At 41.3% G+C, this 19,566-nt stretch overlaps 1 protein-coding gene across 2 annotated transcripts in view; it reads right to left on the reverse strand.

The window, feature by feature from the left end:
• Positions 1 to 698: 698 nt before the first annotated feature.
• USF3 (upstream transcription factor family member 3) overlaps positions 699 to 19,566 on the reverse strand; it is a 43,726-nt gene continuing 24,858 nt past the window's right edge. For both annotated transcript variants that reach the window (XM_030836808.2, XM_030836809.2), the window contains exons 5-7: positions 18,965 to 19,047; positions 11,483 to 11,579; positions 699 to 8,850 (exon numbers count right to left, since the gene is read on the reverse strand). In XM_030836808.2, the coding sequence (XP_030692668.1) occupies positions 2,420 to 8,850; positions 11,483 to 11,579; positions 18,965 to 19,047 (6,611 nt within the window). In that variant the 3' untranslated portion in view covers positions 699 to 2,419. The remainder of the gene's footprint in view (positions 8,851 to 11,482; positions 11,580 to 18,964; positions 19,048 to 19,566) is intronic.

A 19,566-nucleotide genomic window follows, 5' to 3' on the forward strand; every position in this document is an offset into this window, starting at 1 on the left:
ACATACATACATGTCTGTAAGATAATTAGAGCTATATGTAAGCAGGAGCCAAATTATTTGCAGATGCTCATATCTTTCCTCCAATGGTCAAATAAGCCTTACTTAGGGGGTAGAGACTCTTTCGGGATCAAAGTGTTATATTCCTGGAATGAAAGCTCTGAGGAATGTAAATGCTACCTCTGAACAGAGCTGAGCAGAAAAATACAATCGAGGCAACAGAGAAATATCTGCAAGTACCAGGCTTGGGGCCTTTCCACTGAATGTTCAAATCGAGCTTCTTCTTAGCCTGTTACCTCAGTTCCAATTCTAACAGTCCCCAGTTCTTCAGAACTCAACAGCCACTGTGTGTGTGTTGGCGGGTACAGGAGGAGGAGGGGGAGACAGAGAGAGAAAGACAAGGTAAGAGAGAGGGAGGAAGGGAGGGAGGGAGAATGAATAGCTGAACACATTGAAACCAGTCCTTGCAATTAGCAGACTGGACCTTTCAAGAACAAAGAAAAACTTGAATGTTAAAGCTTAAAACTCAGTTAGTTTTTTTTTTTCCTTTTTTTTTTTTTGCGGTACGCGGGCCTCTCACTGTTGTGGCCTCTCCCGTTGTTGAGCACAGGTTCCGGACGCACAGGATCAGCGGCCACAGCTCACGGGCCCAGCCGCTCCGCGGAACGTGGGATCCTCCCGGACCGGGGCACGAACCCGCGTCCCCTGCATCGGCAGGCGGACCCTCAACCACTGCGCCGCCAGGGAAGCCCCAGTTAGTTTTTTTTTTAAGTTATAGGCACAGATGACCCTTTTGCTGAGTCTTTAATAGAGGTATTCACTGGAGTTAACTGCTCTAACCAAGCCTTAGGAGGTTTTTTTTTAAGGAAAAAAACACAAAATTCTGGTCCGTGGGTTCACTTTGCTAACAGAGTAGACAGAACAGTTTATATCTCCCACTCCATCCCATTTTTGGCAGACTATAACAACAACGAAAATTAATGGGCTTGAGAATGTGAGTACATATGTTTTCTTAATTAAATTTTCAAAATTCAATTCATGAATTTTGAATATATTTTTAAAATTCATTATTAACTTCAGCGGGGCTTTTAAAAAACGCTACATCAAGTTCTTCTACACTTCAGCAGGTCTCAGGTCCCACTTCCTCATTTTCAGATGGCAGGCCTATTTTTAAAGAGCCAGTTTATACTTTAAAATCTATGTCCGAGTACACACACGCTCACACACGTGGACATATGCAAAGACAAGGTTTTGAAGCACCATTTCACATCTACCATCAGGAAAAATAATGAACCAATTCATCTTCTCATTGTAATTCTACTATGAAGGGTAATAATGCAATATACAATGCCATATTTTAAATATAAATATCAGTAATGAAAATACTGACAGAGCTTAAGACTCTGTTCAGAAATATTTTAAAAGTAAGGCTCAAATAACTGTGTAGATTCCAAACACGCTATTTACTGATCAGTCCCTAATGATTAAACAAATATAAAAGAACTTATTTCAAGATCAAATAAATAGAAGAGAATTCTACAACGAAACTCAATGGATCAAACAATCTTTAACTGAACACATGCAAAATTCCACAATACAACTGCTTTTATCCTCATGGCCTGATGCAAAATGTAAGTACAAAATGGAGAACATCTATGTACTCTGCTTTTTAGCTTTCCGCTTTTAAGGCTACTTGTTTAAGGAAGACCTTTGCTTTTACAGGATCTTGGCACATTAAAGGATAACATGGCTCCCTAATTTGGAGAACAAGACACGACATTCAGATAATTTATGAATTGTTATAATTAAGAAAGAAGCCTCTACCTAAACCAAACCTTGGGAACACAGGTTGATTAAACAACTCATTTATTTGCTAACTGCTTGACTTGAATCATGGACATTCATTCTACATTAATTCAACACCTGCCATGGGTAAGAAACTGTTCTAGATGCTGACACTGGCCCGTACTTGGTTATGAGCCATTGTGTTACATCGAACTGTCTGTATTTTCGGAAAGCAACTCAATCAGCTCAACTATTTTACAAATTATCAACAATCAAGTTTAAAATTTAGGTTCCTTCCTACCACCCAGGACACACCAAGATGATCTCCCTCAACTTCCAGCCGATTAATATCTAGGGAATGCCAGATTACAGATCAAACTTGAAAATGTAAATCTGCTTGGAAAATTTAAAAAGTACACCATGCAGTTAAAAATGAAAGATAATTTGTTTTCGACGACCCAGTATTTGCCTCATCTCTGACACGGCTTCCCTACATTCAGAAGATAACTGACAATTGATTATACAAACACAAGGAGATACACTCACACACTCTCTCTCTTCCTGTGCACACGTGTAAATACACACACAAATACATTTGTAATCTCACCCATTACATTTATGTACAGTCAGTCAGTATTTAAACAGCTGAACTGCAATCATGACCTAAAATATGGCTTATGTTGTGGGCAGGTCTGTTTGAGGACTGCTTGGAAGAGTCCGAGGCAGAGGAGTTTGCTATCGTAAGCAAAGGTGACATTGCTGAGCCGTCAGGGAGAGCTGTAGCTATTTCTGGAAACAAAGATGTCATATTAAAATTGGATAAGTGAGAGTTGGTCATGTGCATTGGGGGCATGTCAGGGAGAAGAGGAAAACTTGGTTGAGCAAAACCAACAGGTCTGGGAGGAGATAAAATTGATCCAAATCGGTTATTCAAACTTCCACTGTTTACCTTCTCTGTGCTAGGATTCGAGAACATTTGATTAGAAAAATAGGGGATTGAAATATCATTGGACAGTGTAGGATGAGCAGGAGAGTACGGGGGATAGAAGGAGGGGAGAGTATTTTGGGGATCTACAGGGATGAGGGCTGGAGTTCGAGTGGCACTAGGCTGAGTAACCTGTGGAATGAAAGAAGTATTCGCATTTATTGGTGGATTCATGCCACCCTCAGGAATAAACGGAAAACCAAAATTTTGTGATAGTGTATGCTGGTCAGGCGCTGAATTATCATTAGGTACTTGTGGGCCATCGGGCATGAAACGAACAATACTTCCTCTCTTTTCTGTAGCGGGTTGTTGGCGTCCGAGAATCATACTGCCACTAGTAGACAGAGGAAGATGGGGAAGACTTGGATCAAAGACATTACTGTGTCTTTGGTTTCCAGAGCGATTCCTTTCAGGTTGACGAATTTTGGAACCGCTGCTGTCTTGCAAGGGATGCCTTGATCGCTGGGGAACTGAAGAACTAGTTTGACGTACAGGAGGCCCTTGGTCAGCATTTCCGTGAGACACAGACGGATGCAGCAAACCTGGCCTTGCAACCCCGTGCATGTTGGTTGTGACTGGAGGGTTCATGTGGCCCTTGGTCCCGTGACTGTCAGTAATCCTCATGGGATTGGACTTCTGTACAGAAACGTTGGGACTTGTGTTTCGACCTTGAATATCTCCTGAGGAAGAAGAACTCGAAAACGGAATATTCAAAGTGCTGTTCCTGGTGTTAATTGCACCCAGGGACATGTCACAACTCTCCCTATTCTGACTCTCACTCTCTCTTCTAATATGGACACTTTCATGAGTTGGGGGACAATTATATTCGATTGCAGAGGAGGGACCACACTGTGTATTCCTCTGATGCTCTGGCAGTGATCTCTGGCTCCCAATGACCTGATCACCCAGGTGAGGGGCAAGTAAACTCTGCATGAAACTTTGGTGACATGTATTTTCACTGTCCCTTGGTGGGACAGCATTTCCTGTTGGGATGCTCTGAACTGGTGGGTAAGGTAATCTCTTTTGGCGGTCAATTGGTGGTGGACCAGGGTTTTGACTAATTCGAAAAGCCTGGGTCTGCATACTCCTCAAGGATGACACAGGGTTACCTATTTCATTATTTCTTGAAGACTGTACTTCAAAATTACTCTGGGGCTGCTGACTGGCTCCACTTGGCTTAAATGTCTGACAGTCAGAAAGGCGGATATCTGAGGTAACAGTATGGTCCACACGACCCTGCATATTATGAATGGCCAAACTCTTATTTCTGGGAACATCAAGGTAGCTTCTCATTTCAAGCTGATCTGAAATTCTGGAACCCTGAATCGATATACCCATTCTCTGCTCTGAGTTGGAAGATGTCTTTCCAATGAGTGCCTCCGCAGAGTAACTTGAAACTCTATTTCTCTCTGGCCTGTGTGGAGTACAAGTCATGTCTGAAGGTCTCGTCACGATACTCGGTTGGGACACCATTTGCTGCTCTATGCCTCTTGATGTCAGAAGCCTCTGCATTGGATTATGCCCAGATACGTGTTCAGAAGAAAGCCCCGCACCTTGCTGCCGGCTTCCCACCTCCTGCTGGTGCATGATGTCTTGACTGAGATGGTTATGGTGACTGCGGCTTGTGGAAGGATTTTCACGACTCTTCTCTGGCTGGGAGCTTCCAAAGTGTTGCTGCATCTGTTGCTGCATCTGCTGATGGTGGGGGTGTGGCTGACCGCTCTTGGGTCGGGATTGGTCAGTTCCATGGTGCTTGGGTTGTAGAGGAAGCTGAGAGGCCTGAGTGCCCTGGACAAGAGTCCTCTTTTTCTGCATCTGGACTTCCTGTTGCAGGGTTCTCTGTTGGTGGACGTGGGGCTGAGAGTGGACAGAGCTCTCCGCGTGAGGTGCGTGATGCTGCAGCTGGTATAAGTGATGCCTCTCTCTTAACTGCCCCGCCTGCTGCTGCTGCTGCTTCAAGTAGAGATGGTTACTATGCAGGTGAGGCGCCCCCTGAGCTGGCACATGCTGCTGCAGGGCCTGCAGATGTTGGCTGGCCTGCGTTTGCTGCTGCTCAGCCACGGAAGGCTGCGAATTGCACTGAACCTCAGTTTGCCTCAACGCAGGGGCCACAAAGTTGTTACCAGGTGGGAATAACCGCGTAAGGCCGTCTCCATGTGCTGGGTTGCTAATAGGCACAACTGAGTTTGACGAGTTGGGAGGGATCTGACTAACCATCATTTGAGTTTGATCGGAAATGCTGTCTGGAGTTCGGCTCATCAGGGACAGACCTTCAAGCCGGAGGGGAGCCGGCTGACAATGCTTTTGACGTTTAGCTGAAGACAGTAAAAGGTCATCTTGGACAGCACGCTTAGCAGAGTTTTTACGGCTTTCGTGACTTGGCTTTAAGAGTGGCTCCTGAATCTGTGGATTTGGTATGGTACCGGCCATGGTACTGAGCTGTTCTTGGGAGTATTCGGTCATCAGAGATGGGCCAGGAGGCTGACTGCCATAGGAGCTGGATGAAACCGTCAGATTAACCGTGGCAGGAACAGCTGTTGGCTCTGAAGTCTGGGCTAAACCAGCGCAGCTGACCAGAGGATGGCTGATGCTGCTCTGATGGATAAGATTATTCACACTTAAACTGGTGATGCTTGGCGGCTGAGAAGTCGAAACCTGTAAAGAGGCATTTGATGTTTTCATCCCTATAGAACAACTTGGTTTTTCAAGGGGCCGACCCACAGTTGCTTCAATTGACTCCTGAGAATTAAATTCATTTGGTGTCGCTTCTGCCTGTCCTGGGCCATTCTCTTTAGATATCTGGGTTTTGAAAGGCTGGTCTCCCTCTAAAGAGGATGCTTCGGAAGGCTTTGAAGGAACTTCCCTCATATCAGCCTGGGCGCCAGCTCTTCCCTTCTCAAGGTTCTCCTGGTCAAAAATAGCTCTTGCTGCAAGAGCAACTATATCAGTTTGCTCTACAAAGGTACAGCTGTCACACGTATTAGTCGTTGCACTGCTGGTGACATCCTCTCTAGTTGTTTCAGGAAGCATGGATGCAACTGAGAAACTACGACTACTGCCAGAGCTGGTTGACATGGGGGAGTCAGCCTGCCTACTGGTGAGCAAAGAACCATTAATAACCTCCTGATCAGAGATGCAGGAATGATGCTGTCCTGGATCTCTGTCATCACTGCTCATCAGTAATAGCTCCTGTTTGGGATGTAAATCAACACTTGAATGGACTATTTTAGAATTTTCTGAAGAAAAGTCAGGATGGTCCACCTGGACTGAAAGAGGTGATTTCTGAGGGTCTTTTTCTTTAGCAAGACCAGAGAGCAGTGCAGTTAAACCCTGCCCCTTTAAGAGACCTGTGGTTTGCACTGTAGCTGATGAACCTTGCTCAGCCCTGCAAGGTTCAGCAATGACTTCTACCTCAGAAACACAGTCAGTACTTGCAGTGCTCGTGGCAGACGACAAATCAGAAACCTGAGAAACCAAAACGTGGGGATCGTTTGCAGACGAAATCAACACGTTGGCTGAAGTGCAGGATTTGGCAGCAGCTGGCAATGCCAAACTAGCTGCTGGCTTATCCTGAGATGTCTCTCGTTGCAAAACGGGGAGAGAATCTTTGGATTTTGCTGGGGCCATTGTAAAATGTTCACTTGTTACGGATTCTTGGGAGGATGAGCTAGACTCTTCTGCTGACTTAGATTTGGGTATGGACTCAGGTATCACTGATTCAGAATTCAGAACATCCAAAGAATGTGAGCCAGAAACACTTACACTATTTACCTGGGACATAGTGACCGATGGTAACACACCAGGGAGGCTGTCCAGGAGTCCATCATTACACGATGGCTCTGTGGAGCCTTCGGTGCTGGGGCAGTCTAACTTACCCACATCTCTGGCTGGATTCAGGGTGCAGGCTGACTTATTAGTGGCTATGTGTTTCTTGACACTCGGCTTCTTATTCAGCCTTTTGGGCTTCAGGTTAGGCAAACAAGCTACAGTGTTCATTGAGGGAGTGGTCACTAGATTATACGTACTGGGTAGTGTGGCTGAATTCTCCGTTGTCATGGGAGATGCTACAGCTGTTGTTAATGCAACACAGTTAGCTGGGGTGGTTTGACTATTTGCAGCAGTTTGAGGATTGGCAGGCTGGCTAACAGACAGTTGTACACAGCTTTGCCCAGCCATCTGCGATATGCTTTGATTGAGGCTGGCCAAAGCGCCAAATGTATTCAGGGCAACATTGGTATTTGGATCTTCGCTGGTGGTGGGTTGAATAATTTGCATAGGGGTTTGACTTGTAGTTCCTGATGAAGACATCACAGGCTGCAAAGCAAAGAGCTGTCCATTTAAAGAAATCGTTTGAGGCTGTTGTTGGTTTGACATGGTTACAGAAAAAGTCTGTGTTGAATTAGATGCTGATAAAGATGAAGGTCTTGGTAATATGTGGACAAGGTGCTTTCCTCCAAAACTCTGTGGGGTCGAAACATTTTGCACTGAATTGTTAGACCCTATGATAGCACTGGCTCCATTGACAGGGAGTCGAACAGAACCAGGAGGTGGAGCGGAGAGGAGTGGCAAAGGGTTCTGATTAGTTGCCTGTATGATTACTATCTGTTGACCTACTGTTTGGTTGGGAACCTCTGCCCTCATCATTGCTGGGCACGGGGTGGTGCTGGGTGGCTGAAGAATGATAACGTTTTGATTAGCAGGAGCTGCGTTAACAGCCGACCCAACTGGCTGAGCCATCTGAATCACTTGCATTGCTGAATTCAATGGAAGGATACTTTTTGGAGGCTGAGATTTAACTTGTGGCTGGGCAATCAGTGACTGCATAGGTAAAGATGGACAAGAAGGCAAGGTTACAACTACTTGCTCAACTGGCTGCCCATCTGCTGGAAAGGAATTATTCAAGTTGACGCCTGTAGCCACACATCTACTGTGGTTGGCCGTGGTGGGGCTAGTACCAGACTCATTTAATACCGGAGTCACAGCAGAAGACGGTGTCTGGCTTAAGGGCTGAATAGTGTTTCCCGCCAGTTGCAAAGTAGTCCACGTCGTCTGCGTGTTTCCAGCTGAGGAAATTCGGGTAAGGCTATTAATGTTTTTCAAATCTGAAGCACTAACAGCTGAAGAAGGCAAAGAACAAGAAAGAGTCCAACCACTGTCCACAGGGTTTGCAGAAAGGGTGCTCACAGGGGTGGTGGTCTCCCCTCCTCCAGGGGCAGACGGGGCCACCACCGCAGTAACACTTGTCAAGTCTGCACCCTTGCTGATGCTCGCTGGACAAGAATCACCTGCAGATCTTGGAGGCTGGGAGCAGACTGTCGTGGTAACGGAAACAACAGAGGTGGTTTGAAAGTCACTTCTGCACTCCTGTACGCCCAGGCAGGACTTGCTTCCTTGGTGTCCTTTAGTGGCAGTTGCTGAGCAGCTGGGGGAGATGCTTGTGGCACAAGGGACTGTTTTCTTCAATAATTTGGGGCTCTCTTGCCCATTCTTATTTTCAGAAGAATTTTGATCCTTTAGACATGTGTGCAATGAATGATGCTGGGGTGGTACAGGCCCGACAGGGACAGTCATCAGTGAGCCACTGCTGGCACCAAGCATACTCGACTCGCTTTCGGAGGTGGAAACCTCAAGAATATTTTGAGCAGAAATGGTAGCAGGAACACAAAGAGGAACAGGCTGGTTGGCAGCCAATGCAGAAACCGTGGTCTGATGCCATGGCTTGTTTTCAGAAGGGTAAACTCCAGAAATAGACACAGGAGTCACAAGATTGCAAGTCCTCTGTACTGGTACCACATTGGCAGTTTGCTTCTGTAAATTATGCCCAACGTTAAAGGTTATCCCCTGAACAGCTGTTCCCTGGCTATTTCCGCCAGGCTGACTCCCGCTGGAATAAACAATGATATTCTTTTGAACCTGGTCACTGGGAATAACAACAGAGACCTTTGAGTTTTTAAGATTTCCTTTCCAGTGGATTGTGGGGTCGTCATATAAACATATGTCATTTGCTTTCAGTAATTCAATATATCGGCCATTTTCTTTTTGAATTTCTTCCAGTTGTTTACGTAGCTTTTTAATTTCTTCAGCTACAATATCAAAAACAAAAATGAAAAAATTACCTCTAAGTGTCAATATTTATAATAATTTAAGAAACAGCTGTATACTAAACTACTGAATACTAATTTTAGCATTCTAAATACCTCAATTGAGAATCTTCAGCTCTTTTCTAATATAAGTTCTTTCTTCTTTTTAGAATGGTGTCTCAAATTTCTATCCTAATCCTTTGAAAAGTATGTATCTTTAAAGGTCAACAATTCAAAGGTCAGAAATTACTCATAATGTAGAAATCTCAAAATTCCAAAATTCAAAATAGGGCAGCAAGGAAAGACATACTGATGTCATGGTAACATGCTAGGAAAATAACACTGAATATCAATATAATAGCATTTAAATGTTACAATAACTAACATTACTTTATGGTGGTAACAGAGAGTTTTTTTGGCCCCTCTGCATGACTTTCAGGATCTCAGTTCCCCAACAAGGGACTTAACCTGGGACCACGGCAGTGAAAGCCCAGAATCCTAACCACTAGGCCACCAGGGAACTCCCGACAGTCTCTTTTATAAATGGCTTTAAACTGGTTTCTATCTTACCTTTTGAAACGACAGAGACCAAGCAGAACATGTAAGAAGTAAGATGGGAGAGTGCTGAAGAAAGGACCACTTTTTCCTTGGTAGGGCCAATGTGTGTATGCTAGTGAGTAATGAAGATGTCCGTGATGCCCTACACTGTTTTAAAGGAGACAGCCTCAACCACGGATACTAAGGGTCAGCCTTGGCTGTTGGTATGTATGCTCTGTGACCCTGTACATCCCCACCTGCCGTGCCATAGTAGGTATTCTCCCCCATTCCCTCCGCCAAAGGCAGCCGATCCTCAAGGCCAGTACCTTATGAGGTAGCCTGAAGTAACAAGCTCTGTTCCAACACGGAGGAGCTGAGACTATCAGATTGTTTTTCTCAGCTATTTAAAGAAAGAGCCACAGAAGAAAGATGCCAATGTGCTATGGACATTAGAAATTAAAGGACAATTATCATGGACCAAATAATAAAGAAGATGGTTCTCACTTACTGTGCACTTACTCTATGCCTGGCGCTTTTCATTCACTGTCTCATTTAATGATAATAATAATAACAACAACAACAACAACAGGTAACACTTATCAAGTATTTACTCTTGTGCTGCGCTTTAAGTGCTTTACCTGTGTTATCTCTTTTAATCCTCATAACAACCACGAGATGGGACAAACACCTTTGTCATCATCACTTTTAGCTGTAAGAAACAGGTTCAGAGTAGCTATATAATTTGCCTAAAGTCGACTAGATAGATGCTATGATTATCCTCATTTTAAGACAGGGAAACTGACACTTGGAGAGGTTAAGTAACTGGCCAAAGGTACTGAGTGAGCAAAGGAAGTCAAGGCTCAAACCCAGGTGGGCCTGACTCCCAAGAGCACTGCTGTGGCCACTGTGCAAGACTGTCATGTGGACAGTGAGTATGTGGAGGAAGCTGCTGGGAAAAGAAGAGAGAGCAGATACAAAACAGAACCAAAGAAAGGATCATGACCGCGATGACAACACGGTCGGACTTAAGGGGCCTCGGGTGCTGCCCCAACCCCTGGCCTGGCTGTTCAGCTCTTCCTGAACCGCCTGCAACTTGTATTTCTTCAAGTTTCCCTTTTCCCTAGGGTAACTCGATTGCCTCAGATGCTGGACTGTGAAACCAGAGGAGCCCTCATTAGAAAAGTCTATACATCACTCTAGCCTTACTATCCCTTTTGTGGGTGCCTCAAAATGGTTACCGAATATTGATTATGTACCTAATTGCCTGACAGCATCATAAAACAGGACCTGGACCATAAAAGACAGCTGACTGAGGGGAGGGGTAAGTTGTCAGCTAACTGAAAGTAAACAAGAATTCAGAATGCCGACCTTCTGGATGTGCTTTCCAGCACTTCTTACAATAAACACAGACCAGCATTGCTCCCACATCAGCAAATTCTGAGGTTTGTCTCCTTTTAAGGTGACCTACTGAGTTGTCACAGGAGATTCTCATTTTTCTTTTTAGCTGTTACAAGGAAACCTTCTCTCCAATGCAAATGGGAAAAGAGAACTCATCTGATAGCATAAAAAAGTCACCTCTAAAAATCAAATGTTATTAAATGACCAGGCAGTCTCACGCACACATTACATGCAGTATAAACAATTATGAACTGAATGTTTTGGCCTTCGGAGTTAACTCCTAGTTAAGTCCTGGCACAGGCATATCTTTATCTGTTTTAAGTTACACTGAGCAGGACTCCCGCTTCATCCTCTTATGGGATTCCCCTAGCTGGAAGATCCACCTGGAAGGAAGGAGATCCAGTATTATTTGCATCATGATCCAGTATTATTTGCATCATGAGTTTAGCAAACATGAAGTACAAGAAGAGTAAAAAATCAAAATTGTGTATGCCTACAAGGTTAGAGTTGCTCAAAGAAGGGGGAAAAGAGGTCAACTAGGTTGAATTTATTTGCAACACTATTCTCACAGGCCCACCCAATGCATGATCTTAATGAACTGGGGCAAAAAAGCCTTCTGTATCCTAATATAAGTTGCACTGTGACACAAAGGCCTGAACATTGAAAAAACAACAGAAAGTAAGAATCTTAAAATCTTTACCTTGTTCATTGTTTCCTCCATTAAGCAGGAGTTCATCGTTTTGCCTTTTCAATTCTGTTATATACTTAAAGGCTTGGTCCAGGATCATATTCTTGCTCTGCCAAAGAAAATCAACCATTTAAAAGTTTCACTGAAGGGTAAGAACTTGCCAGAAGAAAGTTAAAGCTTTGGTTTTATCACATATATGCGATACGTATCTTTTCAAAATTTAAAACTGCCACCATATTCAAAACTTCTACTGTTCCCCTTTCATTTAGTAAGTATTTATTGAGGCTCTGTTCTAGGCACTGGGAATATAATAAACTAAAGGGACAAAGTTCCTGACCTTGAGGAATATTATTTGTTTATGAGGAACTATTATATATTAATATCTATTTATATTTATAAATAAAATCAGGTGGTGATAAATATTATGAAGAAAAAGCAAGTAGGGTACTTCACTCACTGTTAATCTAGTCACCTCCCTTGCCCGGTCTAGGTTTGAGTTTAGATGCATCTTTCTCTAGGAACTCTTCCCTGGGCCCCTCTGTTCTAGAACTCTATATTTCCTTGGCTAGATGGTAGGTATTATTCCCCTCTTACTATGATATTTACTGTGTGCTTTATTATTCCAGATCACAGAAGAGCATAATGGATGGAAGCGCAGATTCCCCCACTTAGCATTTCTGTAACTGGGGAAAGTTACTTAGTCTTTCTAAACCTCAGTTTTTCATTTGTAAAATGGGGATAATAAAAGTACGTACCTCGAAGGGTGTGGTAAGGATTAAAGTCTTTAATATAGAGAGAGCATGTAACACTCTGAGAACACAGTTAGTGGAGTATGGAAAGTGCTTAATAATTGCTAGCTTCTTGTAGCTACTGTTTGTCAGGTCCTATGTTAAGTACGTCAAATGCATTATTTCTTGGACTCATTAGAAGAACTATATTGTTTTTCCTTATTTGTTCAGCTTTATTGAGGTATAATTGACAAATAAAATTGTAAGATATTAAAAAAATAATAGTAAAGTAGGGTAAGGAGGGGGCCAGAGAGATGACAGAGGTGACTCTGTGCTGTGGACTGAATGTGTGTGTCCCCCTACAATTCATGTTGAAGCCCTAATCCCTGATGTGATGGTATTTGAAGGTGGGGCCTTTGGGAGGTAATTAGGTCATGAGGATAGATCCCTCATGGATGAGATCACTGCCCTTAGAAGAAAAGACATGAGAGAGGTGATCATTCTCTCTGTCATGTGAGGACACAACCAAGAAGAAAGCCCACATCAGGAACCGAACCCGATGACACCTTGATCTTGGACTTCCAGCCTCCAGAACTGTGAGAAATACATTGTTGTTATTTAAGCCACCCAGTCTATGGTAATTTTCTTATAGCAACCCAAACTGACCAAGACATTCTGCTACAATCTATTTAATATAGGGAGGCTGGGGAAGGTCTCTCTGTAAGGTGATATTTAAGGAAAAATCTGAAGGGAGTACAAGAAATTATGCCCTGTGGATATGTGGAGGAAGAAGGCTCAGGTATCAGGATCAGCAAGGACAAAGGTCCTCAGGCGGGGCTGAGTTTGGCATGTTGGAGGAATAGTAAGGAAGTGAGTGAGACTAGAGTCAAGTATATTGGGAACAGTAAGAGGAGAGAGGCCAGAGAGGGTCTTCAAGACCATGGAAAGATTTTAGATTTTAATGTTATTCTTTACTCTGTCAACCACAACTACAAACTGTTGAGATAAAAATGTCACTTGATTGAGTTTTGGTGTCATGCTCCCAATATATTCTATTCCTAAGTTTTCTCAAAATGATCGTATTTTAGGTCAAAGTTCCTGTATTCTTTACTTAAATTTTTAAAATTGAAAATATAATATATGCATATGGCAAAAAAATGTAAATAATATGAAGAGATATATAATGAAAAGTACATTCCTTTTGACTTTAGCCCTCCAAACCCCTTTCCGGAGTCAACAACTGTAAGTTACTTATGTATCTTTCCAGAAATATTCTATGCCAATACATATATATATATATATAAATCTTTTTTAAAAAACCCAGATAGAAGGATACTATAAACAGTATGTTACATGGATGCAACTAGAGATTATCATACTAACTGAAGTAAGTAAAAAAGAGAAAGACAAATACCATATGATATCACTTATATGTGGAATCTAAAATACAGCACAAATGAACCTATCCATGAAACAGAAAGAGACTCACAGACATAGAGATCAGACTTGTGGTTGCCAAGGGGGAGGCGGGGAGGGAGAGAGATGGACTGGGAGTTTGGGGTTGGTAGATGCAAACTATTACATTTAGAATGGATAAACAATAAGGTCCTACTGTACAGCACAGGGAATTATATTCAGTCTCCTGGGATAAACCATAATGGAAAAGAATATTAAAAAAAAGAATGTATATATGTGTATAACTGAGTCACTTTGCTATACAGCAGAGATTGTCACAACACTGTAAGTCAACTGTACTTCAAAAAAAAATTTAAGTATGTTACATTATTTTGTTTTAATTTTCAAAAATATATTTTGGGGACTTCCCTGGTGGTGCATGGTTAAGAATCCGCCTGCCAATGCAGGGAAACAGGTTCGATCCCTGGTCGGGGAAGATCCTACGTGCCGTGGAGCAACTAAGCCCGTGCTCCACAACTACTGAGCCTGCGCTCTAGAGTCCATGTGCCACAACTACTGAAGCCTGCATGCCTAGAGCCCGTGCTCCACAACAAGAGAAGCCACCGCAGTGAGAAGCCCGCGCACCACAACAAGGAGTAACCACCGTTTGCTGCAACTAGAGGAAGCCCATGTGCAGCAACAAAGACCCAGTGCAGCCAAAAATAAAATGAATTAATTAAAAAAAATATTTATATATCTTGGATGGTATGGTCATTTTATGGATCTTTGAATCCTTGAGCATGGTATATCTTTCCATCTGTTTGTGCTGTCTTTAATTTCCTTCATCAGTGTCTTAAAATTTTCCAAATATAGGTCTTTTACCTCCTTAGTTAGATTTATTCCTAGGTATTTGATTCTTTTTGATATGACTAAAAATGGGATTGTTTTCTTAATTTCTTTTTCAGATAGTTTGCTGTTAGTGTATAGAGATGTAACAGATTTCTGTATATTAATTTGTATCCTGCAACTTTACTAAATTCATTAATGAGTTCTAGTAGTTTCCTGGTGGCATCATTAGGATTTTCTATGAAGAGTACCATGTGTTCTGCAAACAGTGACAGTTTTACTTCTTCCTTTCCAATTTGGATTCTTTCTATTTGCTTTTCTTATCTGATTTCTGTGGCTAGCACTTCCAGTACTATGATGAGTAAAACTGGCAAGAGTGGGCATTCTTGTCTTCTTAGAGGAAATACTTTCAGCTTCTTACCATTGAATATGATGGTAGCTGCGGGCTGTCATATATGGCTTTATTATGCTGAGGTATGTTTTCTCTAAACCCACTTTGTTGAGAGTTTTGATCTTACGTGGATGTTGAATTTTGTCAAAAGCTTTTTCTGCATCTGTTGAGATGATTATATGATTTTTATTCTTCAATTTGCTAATATGGTGTAACACACTGATTGCTCTGCAGATAGTGAACCATCCTTGCATCCCAGGGATAAATCCTTCTTGATCATTTTTTATGAACCTTTTAATGTACTGTTGAATTCAACTTGCTAACATTTTGTTGAGGATCTTTGCATCTATGTTCATCAGTGATACTGGCCTGTAATTTTTGTGCTCATGGATTGGAAGGACTAATATTGTTAAAATGAGCATACTACCCAAGGTAATCTACAGATTCAATGCAATCCCTATCAAAATACCAATGGCTTTTTTCACAGAACTAGAACAAATAATTTTAGTATTTGTATGGAAACACAAAAGACCCCAAATAACCAGAACAATCTTGAAAAAGAAGAACAAAGCTGGAGGTATCATGCATGATTTCAAATTATACTACAAAGCTACAGTAATCAAAACAGTATGGTACTGGGACTTTCCTGGTGGTCCAGTGGTTAAGACTCCATGCTTCCAATGCAGGGGATGTGGGTTCAATCCCTGGTCGGGGAACTAAGATCCCACATGCCGTGCGGCATGGCAAAAACAAACAAACAAACAAACAGTATGGTACTATCATAAAAACAGACACATAGAGCAATGAAATAGAATAGACAGCCCAGAAATAAACCTATGCACTTATGGCCAATTAACCTATGACAAAGGAGGCAAGGATACTTTGGGAAAAAAGACAATCTCTTTATTAGGTGGTGCTGGGAAAACTGGACAGCTACAAGTAAGAGAATGAAATTAAAACATTTTCTCAGACCATATACAAAAATAAACTCAAAATGGATTAAAGACCTAAATGTAAGACTGAAAACCATAAAACTCCTAGAAGAAAATATAGGCAGAACGCTCTGACATAAATTGTAGCAATATTTTTTTGGATCTGTCTCCTCAGGCAAGGGAAACAATAGCAAAAATAAACGAAAGGGACTACATCAAACAAAAACTAAGACAGTGTCCTTTCATAAAGCAAAAGTTGAGACAAAGGCAGAACCTGATAATGCCCACCTACTGCACAGTGAATGAAACTATCAACAAAACAAAAAGGCTGCCTACTGAATGGGAGAAGATATTTGCAAATGATATATCCAATAAGGAGTTAATATCCAAATATACAAAGAACTCATACAACTAAATATCAAAAACCAAACAACCCAATTAAAAAATGGGCAGAGGATCTGAATAGACATTTTTCCAAAGAGGAAATGCAGATGGCCAACAGGCACATAAAAAGATACTCAACATCAGTATCATGAGGGAAATGAAAATCAAAACTACAATGAGATATCACCTCCCACCTTTCAGAATGTCTGTTATCAAAAAGACAACAGGGACTTCCCTGGTAGTCCACTGGGTAAAACTCCGTGCTCCCAGTGCAGGGGTCTGGGTTCGATCCCTGGTTGGGGAACTAGATCCCGCATGCATGCCACAACTAAGAGTATGCATGCCACAACTAAAGATCACGCATGCCACAACGAAGATCCCATGTGCCGCAACTAAGACCTGGAGCAACCAAATAAATAAATAATTTTAAAAAACAGAATAAACAAACAAACAGAACCCAAAAACAACAAATAAGAAGTGTTGGCGAGGATGTGAAGAAAAGGGAACCTGCATGTCCTGTTGGTGAAAATGTAAATTGGTGCAGTCACTATGGAAAACAGTATGGAGACTCCTCAAAAAATTAAACATAGAATGACCATACAATCAAGCAATTCCACTCCTGGATATTTATCCAAAGAAAACAAAAACACTAATTCCTAAAGATATATGCATCCCTATGTTCATTGCAGCATTATTTACAATAGCCAAGATATGGACACAACCTAAGTCCTCATCAATAGATGAATGGATAAATAAGATGTGACATGTGTGTGCATATATCTATATCTACGCTATACTTTCTAAAGGCTGTATTTATTTTGTTTACCAGTCTATTACTGATAAATACTTAAGCTATGAAAGAAGAATTTCGTTTTTTTTATTCTTCAGCTTTTAAAAATGTTACAGTGAATGTTCAAGCTCTACCCAGTATTTATACTATTAACTATCTCCAGTACTTTATCTGATAGCTCTCTTCATGTAGGAGTCAGTGATTTAGGGCTTTGGTTCAGCAAGTTACAATTTTGGGTCCCTTAGGCTGGGTCCCATCAGAAATCCAGTATAACCCAGGAAACACCGTACTTTAGAGAAAGAAACTAAGATAGTGTCCTTTCTTAAAGCAAATGTCGAGACAAAGGTAGAACCTGATAATGCCCACCTACTGCTTCTCTACTGCAGATGGGGGTGGGGACATGCGGCAATAGTTAAGAAAATCTAAATCTATTCAGCTTCTGGAGACCAAATACTGACTTCCATTGCACATTCTAGGGCACCAAGAAAGAGAAATGATTATGGTTTCCTTTCAGATAAACTTGTAGGAATAAAAGCCAAGGGGAGGAACGTTTTATTGGGCAAACACCAGTGCTTAGTGAGCAGCTACTATACATTGATATGTGGAGAAAGAAAAACAATCAGAAGACATAGTACAGTACCTGCCCTTAAGTTTGCCTGTGTGTTAAGGAAACAGAAAGTACCTTTTTAAAAAGACTAAAAAAGCACATTTATGCAAGACTAGGTATCATCTTGTAGGGGAGAATGAAAAGAAACTGAATTGTAAGACCTTGCTGAGGGAGACAGTGTTGTGAAGTGAACACATTGATCTGGCCCTCCCCACCAAAAGTCTGGGATGGTTTGGGACTGGGAAGCTCCAGCTACCCCAGAAGGTGGAGTGAGGCATGGGTTAAAACTGAGGGGACTGATAGAAAGATTCTTCTTTTGCAGTAATAAGAACTACACACACTCACACACACACACACACACACATCCTATGCAGCTGGATGACTTCCCCTCTTCCCCAACCACAGGAGACAAGTTTATTTTCTGTGAAATTTGAACCAGAAGATTTCAGCCTCAAGGATACTTACTTGGCACAGAAGTGGACAAGATGAGGCTCCTAAATGAAAACAGGGAGGTAAAGTAAAATCCTGCCTTCTAGAGCATGAGACTCTCCAGCACCCCTTCCCCAGCCCAACTCCCAGAAAAATGGCAATGAGCCTTATAGTTCTTTTCCCACCATTCCCACTCCTAGGTAGGGTGCTGAAGGATCCTTCTCCGGAAAATAAAAATTAATAGCTAACCCCCAAAGAAGAAATCTACAAATACTGATATTGTTTAGTTCAGCAACAATAACAAAAACATCAGCTCACTAGCCAATCACCGGACAGTTAGGACCACCAAACCACAAGCCTGTTCAATCAGCTTTTTAATGCCTCGTTCTCAAATATGAAAAAGACAGCTAAGTATCATTAAACATTTAAGGAATGTCTCCAAAAAGAAAGACAAAACATCAAAACAGAGGAGGGGAAAAGGAAATCAGAAGAAACAAAGACAATATAGAAAATAGAAGAAACATTTAAAAAAAACCAAAACCCTATATAATATTCTCAAAGCTGAGATGATATTATATCCATAAAAAAACATGTATGAAAAGGAACAAAGAGAATAAGAAAAAAAAGACTTGGAAATTAAAAATATAAGAGCTGAAATTAAAAACAGAAGAGTTGAAAGAAACCAACTAATTGAGATTGAAAAGGAAGGGTAGAGGGTTCCAGAAGTAAAGGTTCAAAGGAAAAATTGGGAACATGGAAATTATGTGGCAATTTGACCATATAGAAACTGTAGTAAGAGACTGTTGGAGGTGTGGAAAGAATTAAAGATAGGCAGGTATATAGAAAATTGAGCAAATGAAAAACAATGAGGCATTATTAACTCTAAAAAACCATTAATGGCAGGGAACAAAAATAATCATTCTGAGCACAGAAACAACTTAGGGAATTATCTGATCACAAGCAACTGGTGAAAGTATGAGTGGATTTCTTACCTGTTTCAGCGCAGGGGAGCATGGGATCAGCTCTCCTATTCTGTTTATCCCAGCATTGATTTTCTTCTTTCTATGCCTCTCCACTAGATAGAGGAAAAATTCATTTATCAAACCTTACAATACTACTGCCAAAGTGTCTCATTCTCCCTGGGTAAAGAAATTTTAGGTAAAGAAATACCTAAGAAAGTCTTATCAAATAGTATCTACTGAATACAAATAACTACAATAAGATTTCTAAGAATGTCATATTCTAGGTTTAGTGTTATGGAAATCAATATAAGCCATACCATTCATTAGGATTTAAAATAATGGAATCTATAATAATTAAATTCAAATTATAAACACAATGTGCTAATACTACATTACTCTTAGGCCATTATTATATTTCAAGTAATTATTAGAGATTTTAATGATAACTAAATTACAAGAACCCACTAGCTATGTTACTAGAAAGCTGCTTCTTTATAGCAAATGGGCAAATTAGACCTTTCTAGACAGATTAAAGAACTTTAACACACCTTTTAGGCTGACTAGAAGGCATTTTTGGAATAGAAACGGCTATTAGTTGTGACTTAAAATAGACAAGAAAAGGCATTGGTTTA

Source organism: Globicephala melas, chromosome 4 (assembly GCF_963455315.2).
Source record: "Globicephala melas chromosome 4, mGloMel1.2, whole genome shotgun sequence".
NCBI classification, from domain to species: Eukaryota; Metazoa; Chordata; class Mammalia; order Artiodactyla; family Delphinidae; genus Globicephala; species Globicephala melas.